General features: G+C 38.7%; 1 protein-coding gene across 2 annotated transcripts; it reads left to right on the top strand.

The window, feature by feature from the left end:
• The first annotated feature begins 5,219 nt into the window (after positions 1–5,219).
• LOC111337031 (uncharacterized) lies at positions 5,220–8,468 on the top strand. Of its 2 annotated transcripts, none has more exons than XM_088763561.1 (5): positions 5,220–5,461; positions 5,599–5,664; positions 5,895–6,071; positions 6,200–6,691; positions 7,515–8,468. In XM_088763561.1, the coding sequence occupies exons 1-4, from the start codon at positions 5,459–5,461 to the stop codon at positions 6,311–6,313; spliced, it is 360 nt and encodes a 119-aa protein (XP_088619687.1). In that variant the 5' UTR covers positions 5,220–5,458; the 3' UTR covers positions 6,314–6,691; positions 7,515–8,468. The 2 variants fall into 2 exon arrangements, with proteins under 2 accessions (XP_088619687.1, XP_088619680.1); XM_088763554.1 differs by having other exon boundaries at positions 7,394–7,519.
• The last annotated feature ends 7,433 nt before the right edge of the window (positions 8,469–15,901 follow it).

Genomic DNA, 15,901 nt, shown 5'->3' with positions numbered 1-15,901 from the left:
ATGGTTATCGAAAACTGCTCGACTCCTTTGCACAACATCTTTCAACGTCTTTCCGCCTTCATTCTCCCTGATCGATTTTGACCGCAACAAATCGCTTTGGGGAAAAATGCACCACTTCTGTCGGCCAGTCTCAAGAGTTTTAAACCGCTAGTGATAAATGGCCAGCTCTGAAACGGAAATCGTTCGACTACGGTTTGTTCAGAAATTATTTGGCAGTCTAATAAATCGTGGCTGTCGGTTTTGCACAGAGGAAATTGGTGTCTATTTTATCTTTTGTTAATGGATCAACGTTGAAAAGTTACGTCTGATTCCCTGACCACACTAATGTGTTTTTAAAAGTGTATGTTTTCGTCTCCAGAAAAGTGATGCAAAATGTTTTCACCCACACAAGCGTTTTCCTTGTGCTGTCAACTGTCCACAAATTTTGGACCGTTTAGCGTTTTGATTTGAAAATTAATACAAGCTGAAGCATTTTTGTATGACATTTTCGCAAAAGGCCGGCAAAAAGCATGTGAAAGCGACTGTATGTTCTTAAAATCATAAGCTTTCAGCTCAGTGTCCCGGCCACAAAGCAAACGGAGTGTTTTTGAAACGATGCGTTTTCAAAACACTCCATATTTCAAACAGCTTGCCAAATTCTCCCCTTCATCAGCGTTTTCGGACGTTTTAGTGTGTTTGCTAGGCCAAAATGCATCAAAAAATGTTTCCAACGTCCGATTCAGTAGTAGGGATGGAGCCTAAAAGCTTTCTAAATAAAAAATTCCGTTTTCATGGAAACCTTTCCAAGGCTTAATGCTAATATACCGTTGTACAGGGGTTTCTTTAAGCTGTAGCCACTGACAGATATCAGTGTCTATTTTAAGTTAGTGCAAAGAGATTGTATACTTTGTAAAACTGTCTTCAATCGAATGAACTACAACTCCAACACGATCACCTATTGCAGTCTAATCTCCGTAGGGCTACAAGAAACTTATGTTTCTTCCGATACCTGTTGGTTCAAAATTCTTTTGCTGAGGCTTTGATTTATCATGCCGGATAGCGGGGAAATTGGAGTTTAGTTGGAGTTCTTGAAGTCGTGGCTGAGTTTTGTACTTTCAATTCTTTCCTCACATTTTATTAGTTTGATTTGACTGTTCAAGTACATACAAGAATGAGAGAGGATGAAAAGATACTGTACAGCCACGGAAATCATTTGTCATATTTATTCACGAACGAATTGTTGTTCATGTGTGTGTGTACGCGTGTTTTATTTTTTTCCTTAAATTTAGAGGCAAGAGAACTTCACAAAAGGCCGTCAAGGTGTTCTTGAAGTCCCCTGCACTGCTAAAACGAGTCTCTTTCTTGAGTTTCATAGATTGCAAAATGACGATTTATAAATTTATTTTGCCTAAACATCTGATACTGTTTAAAAAAATTGACCTTAAAATGCAAGTCATCTTACTGCAAGCGACCAACATGTAAATTTCATTTATATGTACGGCTGGTATCTCTCTTTCACACTTGTAATCTTTGTACTGTTAAATCAACGAAAAGTTTTTATTGTACAAGTGGGTATACTTCACTCAGTTTTCGACAGGAAGTAGTCTGTTTTAGAAAGATAAGTTCTCTTACTAGGCGAAAGAGAACCCACTGCTTTAAGTATTAATCGCCAAGTGGTGGACGAGATTGCGAATGCTTAGAAAAGCTCTGCTTTAACACCTTTATCCCTGTACAAGTGTACTCGGTCTCTCCCCAAAGCCATTGATAATTTCTAAAAGCTTCAATGCGAGATATACATGTGTTCTTGCCGCAATGCAGTTCGTAATCATTTTAATTGGCCACGTTCAACTGGTAAAATTGTCACCTGAACAAACTTTGACGCAAAACAATATTTCGTGACCACCTCTGAGAAAATCTTCGAAGTATTCGTGATGCCGAGAAAATAATGGTTATAATCAAAACCTTCCCCTTTATGGAAGGGACCACCAGCGCTGCACTTTTTTATTTATAAGTGCGTCAGCCTCGATTTGAAAACAAAGGAAGTATAGCGGTTTTGTTGCCAGTATCTTCAATACAAGCTTTTGATTACATTTGCAATCAATTCATATTTATAACTGATACATGAAACATTAATTACTATGGTATATTACTCAATACGGCCGATAAATGCTTTCAGAAAAAAAATTATATCGACAATCAGATTGTAAACTGTATCACAAAAATGTTCCAGCTTCTCTTTGAAAGAGGAACCATATGTTATGGAAGGCCTTCGATAAAAGAAAAGAGATCGAAACAAAACAAATAAATAAACTGCGTGGAAAGCGTAACAAAACAAATGATCCGTGACTTGGAGAGTAATGTTTTCAGTTTGGATAACTATTATGTCAAACTTTTCTTTTTATCAACGGTATCTGGAATCAATTTAGACCAATTTTGTTTTGAACATTGAAAACAATGAGTTTTTAACTGTCTCTCTATCGTGTCTAAAGCGTGAGCTATTATTACTTGAAGTCTGCGGTTTCCGGTTTGTGACGGTCATCCGCCCTACCTTGTTATTTTTTGCATCGTTGGTTTTTTTCCCTACCTTTTTAGTCGTTATTAGGGACCGGTCATTATTTATTCCTGGGAGGGGAGGGCCTGAGGAGTTTGGTTTGTCACGATTTAAATTATCTGATCCCCCCAATAAGGCTTTACAACTGATAATGATCTCTCCACCCCCTCAGTGGCAGTCAATTGACAGCTGTCAATATTCTATAGTCCCACCTTTGTACTCTGTTGGGGATGACTGTCTTCCCCTCCGGACCTCTGATCCCCTGAAAAACATGTAATCCCCCTCCTAAATCCGCCTCCCCCCCCCCCCCACCGCAATCCAGATCTAGGCGATATACAATGACTGGTCCCTCAGTGAAAGTTGCATATATTGTGGGGACGAAAATGCCTTCTTAACAAGAATTAAACTAACTCCTGTTTGCCATTCTCGAAAAAAGCAATTCGAGTGCCAAATTTCCGAATTAAAGTATTTCAAGTGACTAGGCGCTGATGTGCCCGGCAAAACGACTCAGTAAACAGATGTCGAGTTATACAGTTGATTAATTATGATTTTTGCTTAATTTTTCGGTGTCAGAACTACCCCGTGGGTGATGTAAAAGACAAATTGTTAATTTAAGCAATTTTTTGTTGCTTGAACCGCCAACATTCCCTTTTTGACCTTCGTGGGCTTTAACACGCAAGGTTTTGCTGCGCTCACGCGGGATGTTCGTCAAGCGCGAGATCCGCGACAGAAAGGATTCCAAAGAATGCATGAAATCTCTTAAATCTCGAGTCCAATCGATGGTCACCGTTTTTGTTTTCAAGGGGAACAGAGAGGAGATCAGTCGTCGCCAACAGGATATGAAATGGGGAGCTGAAGAAAATTAACTTGCAATAACTGCCAGTGAGGAAGATCATAAGAACACTACTACGTATGATGCACGATCCTCGCAGTAGATAGCGCTATTTAAGCAATAGCGAAAATCAGACCTGAAAAAAATCAGGCCTGTACGGGATTCGAACCACTGACCTCTGCGATACTAGTGCAGCGCTCTACCAATTGAGCTAACAAGCCAACTAGGAGCAGGCCGTTAAGTTGATTCGTAATAAACCCGTGAAAGTGATAAATAAGATACAATGAAATATATGAAGTTCATATATTTTGAACTGCGGTATTAGATACGTATGATGCACGATCCTCGCAGTAGGTAGCGCTAAGAACACTACTATTAAACTGCTATTATTCGAAGGAAAATTGGTCAACTATTGTTTCTTGAAATCTTTTTAAACGGTTGACGCTGATGGTAAAAGTTCTCCATGAAATTTACAAATGGTCTAGATTTACCTGTTCAAAATGCTTTTTGCATTGTGTGTTTAAGTTTTCCTTCTGAATTCTTTAAGAAGCATGGGAACTGAGCCTTAAGATGTAAGGTAATTCAAAAGGCCACATGAAAAGTTGTACGCCCACCCACTTCTTGTATTGGAAAATTTCCTCTTACTTATTTGTAATTTTTCCCCAAACAGCTTTATGCGGTCTTTGGCAGTAGAGGATAGTTTGATCGACTTCGTTGCTGTAGCTTTCTTGCATAAATCGAACGGTTCTACCTTTTTCTTTCCTTTGTCCCCGATCCCCATCACATAACGGAAAGCCCGGTCACTCCCACAATTTTTCTTACTTTCCTACATTGAATTTCGAGAAATCTTCGCTTATTTTCGCTATTACAACCCAACCAGCCAATCAGACGCGTGTAGTTTTTTTTTCAAGTATATCATCATCTAAAGAAATCAATGAAAAGCAATGGTTGTAGGTCTAAGTGGAATACAATTCGGGGAGTAATCATATTGGTCGAGTGCGACATAGATTGTTTCTTATTTCAGTTTTCCCGGTAGCCAGCTTTTGTAAAGTAACAAAAACATCCTGAATTCTGTAAAGATAACTTGCCTCCATTTCATCCGAACCAAAACAGATATCACGGAAGAATTTGATTATTGTCACTTAAGGTTGTAAACGAAGCAAGCACGTACATGGACGATAAAGAAAGTGACCTTTGACCCACAAAGTGACTAGGTACGCATTTTAGTTTTAAAAAAGATAACTAGACCCATATCTGCGTGAACTAGGGCTTTAAAGCTCGAGGAAAATTACGAGTAAACGCCATGTTTTTAGTCGACCGTAAACGGTAGTTTCTAGCTCATTTATCCTCCATCTTGAATCACAAAATAATTTTTTTGAACTTTGTAACCTTGCCTATAATAAATTATGCAATTGCGTTACACAATCGCTCTGAAAATTTGCAAGTAAAATGATTGACGAATTTAGTCAATGTTGCTCGCGTTTTACCTAAGACGCAATCACATTCACTCAACCAGAACTAAGATATGAAGCGAGGGAAAAAGAGAAAAGAGTGCTTTTAACCTTGGAAATTCCCTATCCTCTTTTAAAAGAATGGCACGAAATTGTACAAGAAAAAAACATGCTGTTGCGTGACTATCAGAAGGAAGTTTTTTCGCATACATGAGCCTCCGTTCCAAACCGCTGACTGTCACGGATTTCTGGCCATGCCAGGGTTTTTCTCTTTATCTGAACTCAGTTGAAATTTACAATAGTTTGATACGTGTCTGACTCTTACAAAGACACATGGGACTATTACAAGAAAACATTGATAAATACCGACCTGCTCTAAACTTCAATTTAATTATCCTTTGACTGATACACCCTCACAGAACAATTCAACAAATATTTCTTCTCATGTTGTGTAACTTTATAGTTAGCGTGACTCACCCTTCAGCCCAAAGGACCTTCAGATACAGAGGTTGTTTACGACTTCTGCCTATCTTAGATCACTTCCTTGTTTTAGTGTTTAAATGACGAGAGAAATTATCCCTCGAAATTAAACGTTCAGGGATCGAAACTACAGAAGACAGTATAAATCTTTGGTTGACTTCAAACATGGTAGGCATGTATTTTATAGCAAGCTAAAAGTTTTAAAAAGTGTATTTATCTTGTGAACATCTCTTGCCTTTCGCCGGCGAGTCTGTGGAAGTATTTAATACAACTGATCTGTTCTTTTCTTGATTAATTTCTTTTAGAAACTTTCATCGACTCTTGTAGCCTGTCTCCTATTTTTCTGCGTCTCACGAGCAATTGCTTCAGTGGTAAGCGTTTATTCTGTGTTCTACACAGAAAAAAAAACGGAATGATAAGTTTGGTTTATGTTTTGCTGTCATGTGACAAAAATCTCTCCATTCTTAGCAGAAGACTCGTTTAAATGGCGACCAACTAGGAACTAGAGTTAACCGTCGCTTTTGCTATTACGAATCTTCTTTGGAAATGAGAGTGCTAAACGCTTTGGGGGAACTGCAAGTTAATCTTTCTAATTTTTCAGATTCCAAACGGGAAAACAATGGATGACAGAATTTTTCCAAAGGAATATAATCCTCGCCCAGAGAGGAGTGAAACAAAGCAAAGAGAGACAAACGAGGGAAGAGATTTGGAGTATTTCCATGTTCCAGCTGATAACCAAGGAACTACCACCGCTGACTATTTGGTGGATTTCAAAACTGTAAGTTGGCTCAGTCTTGAAAGAACTATAAAACGCTTTGTAAATTTATTTTTCGTTTTCCTGAAATCTTTGTCAACTTTTTGACTGCTAGATAAGTTCACCGAAGTATATTTTATAATACGTTTTAGAACGAGTTCCTTCGGCGCGTTGACAGGGACGGTATTTGCTATCTTGGACAACTGCCGGACAAATTGCCAAAAGGAAGTGACCTACAGACTGCATTACGTGAGGTAAGTCAATAAAAATAAGCATACCGTATATCATGATAAGTCTTGGCAACATCACAACTTCGAGCACATAAAGAAAGATCTACAGTATTTGGGTTTTCAAACATCTGATCATAGAAGCTAAGTTAAACGTTTTTTAATAATTATGTGGCGAATATTCACTTCTTTGCCCTGTCGTATCTAAACATTCTTAGGTTTTTGATGCTCGTCCTTCTCGAGAAAATCAAGATTTAGTAGGAGACTACTGGTTCGTGACAGACAAAGTCGATAAGGCTCATGTTAAAGAGCAAGTCCAAAGGTTCTGTAATCCGGGTTTCCCAATCTATCGTGTAAAAAAAGTTGAGCTAGTTTCCGCTGATGCAGTTGATGGTGACGGAAGAAGTAATCGTAAAGGTAACTTTATTATTTCAAAACATCTGTGTTTTGTTTATCGCGATTATTATGACTAGGGGATTCATCGTTTGTCTCGTGACAAATAACGACTATGAATTGAACAACAAGTTAGTAAAGAGACAAGCGAGCATTGATACAAGTAAAGTTCTGTTGTTTAGTTTTGTAACCTTTTTTTTAAGAAGGTCACAAAAATAAAATAATAACAAATCTAGACCCACATTTTTGGTTCTAAGAGTCACATTTGGAAGTCGCGTAGTAAAAATGGGCGCTACATAATCAAACTTTTTTAACGCAGACTATATTGTTATTTAACATAAGAAACCGACCTTACTGTAGACATACTTTATAACATGGAAAAAAGACTTTATTTGTATGGGTACGAAATGACCAAACTGACTGGGTACAAATGGTCCTAGCTGCGCACGAAACGACTGGGTACGAAACGACCGTGGAGATACGAAACGTCCGGTAAGCAAATCAGCATTGCGTTTGAAAAGCAATGTAAAAAAACAAACAAACAAACAAAGAAACAAAGATCAGACAAAAACCTATGTTGTCACAACGCCTTATTATTTCCAAAATTTTTCCCCCAAGATAAAATTTTAATGAAATAAGTAACATAATCATCAAATTTGTCATTTACAAAATGTAAAATCGTGCGGATAACTTTTTCTTTAATACGTTTTATGCATTTTTATGTAGGAGAAGCTTTCGTCTTCCATAACTGAGCGCTGTCAAGTAGATTAAAGAAAAGTAGTCAAGTTAAGCATGCACCTCATATGCAAACCAGTCTCAGGATGTTCTGTATACTTACTTTCAACAGTCAGAGGTACCTCCTTCGCTTCAGTAGGTTTGAGGTCTCCACCTCTTTGCTCAAAACCTGTTTCCATTGATTGTCATCCTAACAACTGGTTGTATGACTTGAAGATCCGTGGTCGGCACTGCACATGGTGGTTAACATGCACCCAAGGCCGCCACAGCGTTGATTGCGGTGACACAAAGTGGGATGGCTCTTATGACTCTATAATCTGCTACCAAATTCGCTGCCCATGAAGGATGGAAACTTTCTTGGATAATTGTTTTTAAATGATGCCTCTTACGAAAAACGTTTAACTAATTTCTGACTCTGGAAGAAGCACAGATTCGCTTTCTGGTCTCCAATTCGCCGCCTCGATAACTTTTGTTTGTTTGTTTCCTTGTTTGTTTCAAATTTGAAAGTTTAGAAGAATTTAACCAACTGTCCTACCTCGACTTTTTAAGGACCTGCATGCACAGTCTGTTCAAACAAACCAGCCAGGAAAGTAGGTCTTTCCTAAGCTTAGTTTGTTTGACTGTTACTCATGTAAACCGCATTCTTAGCAATCTTTCAAGGGTCAAGCAGAAAATTAAAAGTTAAGTTTTTGCGAAACTGTCACGAGGGCTCAAGATCTAATTACTTAAAATAGATAAACGACACGCACACCCATATAAGGAACTTTTGGAATTTTGACCCTAAGCATACGTTTCAGATGTTTGCTCACCTAGGCGCTTAGAACGCAGCGGTCGACATCCGCGCATTTGCCGGCAAATCTTGTATTGAATAAGTGGAGTGCTTTCTCGTTGTGATCTCACGTTAGGAAGTGAGAATACGTTCGTAAGTTTAATCAGTTTGAAATGTAAGTCCTAGTGGGTTATAATCTTTCATAACTTTGAAGAATGTGGGATGTAGTGATGTTACTAATGGCTATAGAAAGTCCAATATGTACTGAGAATAATAAAAAAAATCGTCTTTGTTTAACTCTTTTTTTTTAGAAGTGTTTGAAGAAGGTCAGAGAGGGAAAATAATGTAAACGAGATTGGCTAGTCATAGATAACGGTCTGATAAGAAATTCTTTGCCTTGCTTATGTTGATTAGAGGAGAATTTAGTGATTTTTCCGTGTGGTTTTTTAAGCATATCTATTCGCTATTTTTGGTATTCTAGCCGTTCTCAGGTCATTCGAGTTCTTTCGTTTTAGGGCTATAAAAAAAGCCACAAGTAATTTTGAATAATCAGCTTAAATTGTACTGCTGCATCTCGGTACTTTTCTTGTTCAATTCCAGTGAAATTTAGGTAAATATAAGTGTTAATCGTCTTTCTGGAAAAGGTTGGTTCTCATGGTAGTTGGCAGCCGAGTTTAAACTCGTAATTTTAATTTCCTTCCATACGATAGTTTCTACACCAAACTTGCATAGATAAGCAGAAACTTTTAATTACTTTTCCACTCTTATTTTCTTAGCTGCGCTACTGCAATTAAGATAGATATATTTTCTATGCCAGAGCTGTAAATTCTCACGTAAGTTTCCTATTTTTAATGACCTCGAGTTTATTGCATCCGTCCTTTTAATTTGAAATTCTTTCGTCGTAGAAACAGGTGGGAATATTTAAGTAGTTTTCGTTTAACTCAAAGAGATCTTTACCGCTTCTTTTGTTGTGCTGTTTAAATATGGTCGATTTGGATGACAATAGCGCTTCACACCAGTTAGTTGATTAGCAGCTACCTTGTACAGTTTTGATGATCCCAAACTTGAGTACGCTGGAGGTCATATCGCTTGTTGGCCTGACCTAGATTAAAGTTTACTGTGGAACCAAACGCTGTCTCACCTTGACGTTCGTATAAGCTCGCTCGAAGTAGATCTCCGTGTACCAAGAAATCGTGACGAGTTTCTGTTCTCGCTGCCGAGTGGTCTCTACCGAGTTATATTCCCCGAGTTATTGTTGTGCCGTCCGCGAAGGTTCAGTTTTCCCAGTTTGGGCGCGAAAGTCTATCGTCACATTATGACCTCCAGGGTCCAGTTATTCGAAAGTTCTTCAAACGGCAGATAACGCTATTTAAAAGTTAAATCCCCATCCAGCCGGTAAGCACGTGTTTCACTATCCATCGAATGGAGATTTACCCTTCGAACAGCAGGGGCCAGGAGAATATGCCTTGCATCATGCACTTGTCTGTGTCACTTTGTGTTATTCTTAGAGAGAACAACCCCCTGAGATAAAGGGTTTATTAAAGGAAAGAAACACTAGAAATAGAAGATTAGTTTTTAGATAAAAGCCCGTGGTATTTGATTTCGACATGGGGCAGAACGGGTGGACATCATGAATTGTTCATAACCAAATTTGAAAGCGACCTTGCTTTAAGGAGCCCTTAATTAGAGAAGAATGGGCCAAAATTGGCCAACTGGGCTTCGTAAAATTCATTTTTCTGAGGTTTGGAAGTTTTTGCTTGTAAAACGACGCACGGCTTTTTGAAGATTAAAGGTGTACCTACAATTTGCGCTTAAAATGAACAATTTTTACGAAGTAGAAGTATTATCATTTTGAACTTGAAATACACCAAATTCGGGTATTTTTAGTATGGAAGTCATTTTCCAGAGCGATTTTCTGAAAAGCCTTATTACCTATGAACAATCAACGCGCGGCAAATAAAAAATTAATCTTTACTTTCCTAGAATGGATAAATGAAGGAGAGTAGAAGACTTTTTCAAAACTCTATAATAAGCACAAGTGCATGCAATCGATCCCAAGAAATCTGACGTACCGTTATTTGAAGTAGACATAATTAAACAAACCACTTATTTAGGTTGACCCTATATCCAGCAAAGTAGATATTTCGGTTGAATGTTCTGAAACGCAATACTGCAATCTAGATCCGCTCTCCGGTCTTCAAGGGTAAAAAAATCTTGCTTCCTTTGAAACAGAGATAAAGGAGAGTGTAGGGAGATCAGATTCATTGAAGGAAAGTAAGGAGGGAGCACGAATAATCAAGTTATTGGAGTTTTTCGGCAGGCGTATGGAACATAACTCGAATCATTTCAACAGGTGTTTCACTGTGCTGTGTGAGATCCCTTAAGAAATACAGCACTTCAGGATTTCTTTTTATCGCTTCGAACTGACATCACTTGTGGTCGATTAAATCCATATCTCATTGGTTAAGTTTTTGGACAAGGTGATAATTCACTTTCTGACTGACTCCGTGACAGCAAAATTCGGGCACTTAAGCTCCCGGTAACGACTTCTGCCAGTTCTACTGTTTTTACTGTCCAGGGGACTTAATGGAACAATATCTAGAGTGTTGAGAGAAAAGACACCTGAGCATTTTTTTTCGTACCCCTTTTCATCTTCTCTGGAGGTATAGAATGTCTTCGGAACAATTCCTCTTGGGTATGAAAGATCAGAAATACTTTCACAACGATCTAACTGAATTTGCGACGATTTTTCTCCGAAGAAACTGCACAGTTATTCCTCATCGTAAATGAGATATATCTCCAATAAGTTCAATTTTCCTGAGTTCTATCCAGGGGGGGTACTTGATTTTTTTTTTTCAGTTTTACTCAGAATGTGAAACCTTGTTTGTTAAACGTGTAAGGAGGGGGGCATTGGGGCCTCTGGGAAACCGCAAAAACCGGAGGAAAAAACCTCCAGAACCGAAAAACCCACGAAAAAAGGAAGCAAAACCGAAAACCGCATGCAAACCTGACAAAACCGCTACATTTTCACCTTTAAAGGGGTCAAAAAGGAAAAACCGGAAACCGCATCAGAGTTTTTATGAAAACCGAATGCAAAAACACGTAAAATCCGCAAACCTTTCTGAACATCAAAACCGAAAAAACCGAACCTTTTTGGCCCAAAAACCGAAAAACCGATCCAAAAAACAGTCAAAACCGCCAAACCGAAATTTCCAAAGCCCCCCTCTGTAAGCTGTCTCTTTCAAGCCATCACGGACTGTTTTAACTGTCAAGTAACTTCTAAATAAAGTTCCTGAAAAATACAAGGAATGATACAGCTGTAACTAGATTAAAAGAGAGTGAAAAAATAAAAAATATTCAAATTCAAGTTTTCGCGATGAACTTTTCTCAAATGGATCCGAAAATAGAAATGCTCTGTTGTTCATAAGGCGTGTTTGTTTGGTGATTTTGTTTCAAGAGAGTGTTTGTCCGGCCCCTCATTACTGCCGGAGCTGTTAATTGAAGAGATACAGGACTCATCGTCGATTATCTGGCACAAAGGACATAAGAACGACTCGAACGTAATTAAAACTGGAGAAAGAAACAAAATTCATACTTGCGAAAAAACTTTTAAGAACTTCTATGCTGGTAGGATTATCAGAATTTTAAAACCTATTCAGAGACTTGGGAAGCGTTGAAATTTCTGTCAGTCTTTACCGTCAAGAGCTTATAGGTAGAAAGAAATTTTCCCGCCAGCGAACTCACATTTCAAGAAATTGCAGGAAGTCGCTTCGGTTTACGACCAGACCTAAAAGAAGGGAACGTCGACTGATATCGTTCGTCATGACTTTTGTGATCGGAAGAAAGAATGCAGAGAAGATCTCAGCTGTAATTAAACAAAAAGCAACTTCGGAGGAAGTCCCAGGAACAGTCGCACGAAACAAAAATTGAAGTAATTTTTTGAGAATCTCAGTAAAGCGTCACTATGTTTAAGTTATACCCGCGAGGGTTAGTTGTCAGCTGCAGTAAACATCCTGAATTCTGCAAGGAAACACTTGCCTATATTTCAGCCGAACCAAAACAGATACAGAAGATTTTGATTATTGTCACATACGGTTACAAACAAAGCAAGCACGTTTATGGGCAGTGACGAAATCAGTGACCCTTAACTCACAATGTGACTATGTACGCATGATGAAAGCTAAAATCCTGTATATGAAAGAAGGTTTCCGGGAAAAGCTTTAGTCTATATGTTACAAAACTTGCAATGGCCTTCTTTAAAACGGGCTATTCGTTCAATCCGTGACCCTGTGAGCCTCAGTCAAAAGAAACTTCCGATACAGAGGTTATTGCTAAACTTTTAATCAGTTCTCATAACCCCTCCCAGTAACTAACCTTTAGAAACATCCAGTTCCGGTATTCATGAAACGTTTGACGTATTCAAGCTTTTGATTCTTCTTTCTTAACTCTGGAGTCACGTCGTCGCAATGAGACCAATAGGGAACTTAACCGGTCAGGACGACAACGGCGAAGAAAACGTAGATCAAAATATGAAGTTAAATTTATAGTAAGAATATCGTGAATACAAAAAATTGCTCTTGAAAAAAAGTATTTAGAATTAAAAAATTCGGAGACATGTTTTTGTTGTTTATATGTAAGATTAGTTACTGTCAAAATTTGAGGGCAATCGAACAAATTCCCGTTGACTTGTAGCTCTTACAAGGTGATTCGGGCGCTCACATTTAGAAGTCGTGAAAAATTCGACAATGAATTTTTTTTCAAAATTTTTTATATAGTCTGATAGCCAGTCCTATAAGCTTTTATTTGATATAGGGGTTTAGATATCCACAGTTTAAACCGGACGCGCTACATCGCTTGCACGCGAGACACCCCTGAAGGTGCACGGTAACCTAAAGTAGATTAAAGAAGAGTAGTCAAAATAGGCATAAACTTTACGTAAAAAACCTGTCTCAGTATATTTTGTACATTTTCTTTTTAAAAGTCAGAGGTGCATCTTCTTTAGAGAGGAAGTTGCCACCTTTATGCTCAAATATGTTCCCCCTCATTGCCATCCTGAAGATTGGCTTTTTGATTTTAAGACCCGTGGTCGGCACGGTACATGGTGGGTAACATGCGACGTTGATTGTGGTGACAGAACGTGGGCAGGTACTTACACTGTAATCTGCTACCAAATTCGCTGCCCACAAAAACCTGGCATGGGAAGAAAAATTTCTTGGATATTTATCTTTAAAACAAGCCTATTAACAATAGCGTATGACTCATTTTGCCTCTGGAAGAAGCCCAGATTTGCTTTCAAGTCTCCAATTCGCCCTCACGATAACTCTTGTTTTTTTTTTATCATTTTTGAAAGTTCAGAAGAATTTAATCAAGAATTCTGCCTCGACTTCTATAACGATCCCCTCCACGGGCTGAAGTTACCTAATGTGAGCCCGGCTTTAACACTCACGTTGATGAGAATTGAACCTCAAAAAAGCGGCACCGTATTCAGCGAGCGATCACCCTGTAGTAAGCGATCAGTTTTCAAAGTACCGAAATTTTTCTCCTTTAAAAACTGGAATATTTGTCTCTATCAAGCGGTTACTTCGATCAAGGGCATGTGATCACCATTGATTGAGTCCCAACGGCCTGTTTACACCGTCGACTGTCTTCACGAACGGTCGCTCAAAGCGAAGTTCAAATGTCCTCGACGCATTGCAGATTATCTTTCTGCTTAAGACCAGTATTGTTAGAACAAACGGTACGGACATTACGCTGGCCATTTGCTAGGTAATGACATGTAGGTCCAACCACATTAAAGTATACCTCGTAGAGCAATTTGCCTTATGACAGTTCCGTGCACCATGGTTTTGTTGATTCTGTTTTATTAACGAATAGTCAGCGGATTTTGAGTAAGTTCGGCCTCTATCCTATTGAACACGTATTGAGTGGTCAAGCTTTATTTATGCTTCTAGTGGTCACACAACCATTCCCCATGGGCGCTTAATTGAGGTTCGATTGTGGTTGAAATGGGAGCCAAATCATGCAAATCTCACCCTGTACCATTTCCCGCCATAAGCTTGTTGTCACTGAGATGAAATTAATATCTCGATTGCACTTACCTTTCGCAGCTCAGTCTTAAGGTTCGTGGGAATCGCCAATTTCCTCGTTAGGGCCCGATGCTCTCAATGCGCTGAACAGTCATATTCTAAATAAAATGCATAGAATAAGTACTCTTTATGGTGATGAATCAAATATTTGGCACGTGCTCTACTGGCAAAAGAGGCGTCACGAGACCAAAAGATGCCCGTGAAACCTGGTGCTTATGGCAACGCTGGACTTCAGACAGTTGAGAAGCTTGTGATCGCTAGGCGCACTATCACATGTATTATATACATTCAGCTTACTTTGGCTAGTGCAGCACTAGAATTGACTGAAAAGTCAGCGGACCGAAAGACAAAAAAAGATGTAAAAAATTAACAGAAAGCATCAAGCTGGGCAGCTTCAGGATGAATTTTATTCACCTCTTCAAATAAATCACATTTTTAATAAAATTCAAATAAGATATAAGATTCGCAATTTACAGACAGCAATCCTTCCGTCAGATGAATAGATAGAGCATACGGAACTTGCACAAACTTGACCAAAAACAAAGCGGACAACCTTAAAGTATACACACACGTACCCCTTGATCCATATTTGCAAACATCAGTCAAAAACATTAACCCCGACTCTCGATGTCGTTTCCTGTACGTTTATAAATGGTCGTTTTTATACTTGAAGTTTATTCGAATAGACAGATAATACGTCTTTCACGCTATGCGTCCAGTGTAAAGATAGGACAAATAACAATAAGGGCTTGGAGAGACGAAAAATACGACAAAATACGCACCATGGCGAACCAAAAAAGAATAGGCCCAAAAGTAGTTTTGACAGTAAAATTTAAGATGGCGCCTTTGTTAGAAGTTGCAACTGTTTTCCGTGAAAGAAAAGCAGAAGAAGCGTGTTTTTAAGTCGCCAATATAAAATAAACGAGGTGTTCTTCAACGCAAGTGTGTCCAGTTTGTAACCAAACTGGTTTTCTCGTCTGCAGGAAGAAGGCAAAGTACTCGAGCTCTGTTTCTGTCCAGGGTCGATTTCGCTTTTACGCGCTTACCTTTTAACTTGCATCCGTCATGTTGGCTTTTGAGTAACACAGCCTCATAAATTTTAACATTCTTCGTCTCTTGCCCGTCTTTACACGTAGTGCATCGTTCAAGACAAATTACGCCGGACAATAGTTCGTCTCGATGTATAATGCGTCGATCTTGCACCCGTCTTTATACTCGAGACGCACAAGTAGACGGACAAACTCCAGTGTTTTCCTAAGTTCGTCCGAATGGATAATACGGCAAATGTTTCAAACTTCCACAACATTGACTATCGCAAAAGCTTTTGAACTAATTTTTGTGCCGTTCACATCTTCAAATTTTCAAATATTCAACAACAACAACGATTTTTGTCGGCAAATAGCTTAATATGCCTTTGACATGAATTTTTTTCTCGGTTTTTCTTAGCTTGATGAATATAAAAAACGATTCTAACCTTCAATCCGGCGGAAAAGTTTTCAAACCTGAGTTTTTGCGCTCTAAAAAGTACTATTTTGTAGTGAAAATTGTCTCGGGGTCTGGGTCTAATTCACGGCCTTCGTGACGTAATTTTGTGTACACAAAACGCCAAGTTGCGGAACGTGTAGAGGTGAGAGACGAGTCATT

This window comes from Stylophora pistillata, chromosome 1, assembly GCF_964205215.1.
Source record: "Stylophora pistillata chromosome 1, jaStyPist1.2, whole genome shotgun sequence".
Taxonomy (NCBI): Eukaryota; Metazoa; Cnidaria; class Anthozoa; order Scleractinia; family Pocilloporidae; genus Stylophora; species Stylophora pistillata.
Note: the sequence above shows the minus strand (reverse complement) of the source record. Positions and strands in the feature narration are given on the sequence as shown.

Excerpts from the sequence above, each read along its gene's own strand:
- LOC111337031 (XM_088763561.1), top strand. Across the intron at positions 5,665-5,894 it reads CACGAGCAATTGCTTCAGTG|ATTCCAAACGGGAAAACAAT; the intron begins GTAAGCGTTTAT and ends CTAATTTTTCAG. Across the intron at positions 6,072-6,199 it reads ATTTGGTGGATTTCAAAACT|AACGAGTTCCTTCGGCGCGT; the intron begins GTAAGTTGGCTC and ends AATACGTTTTAG.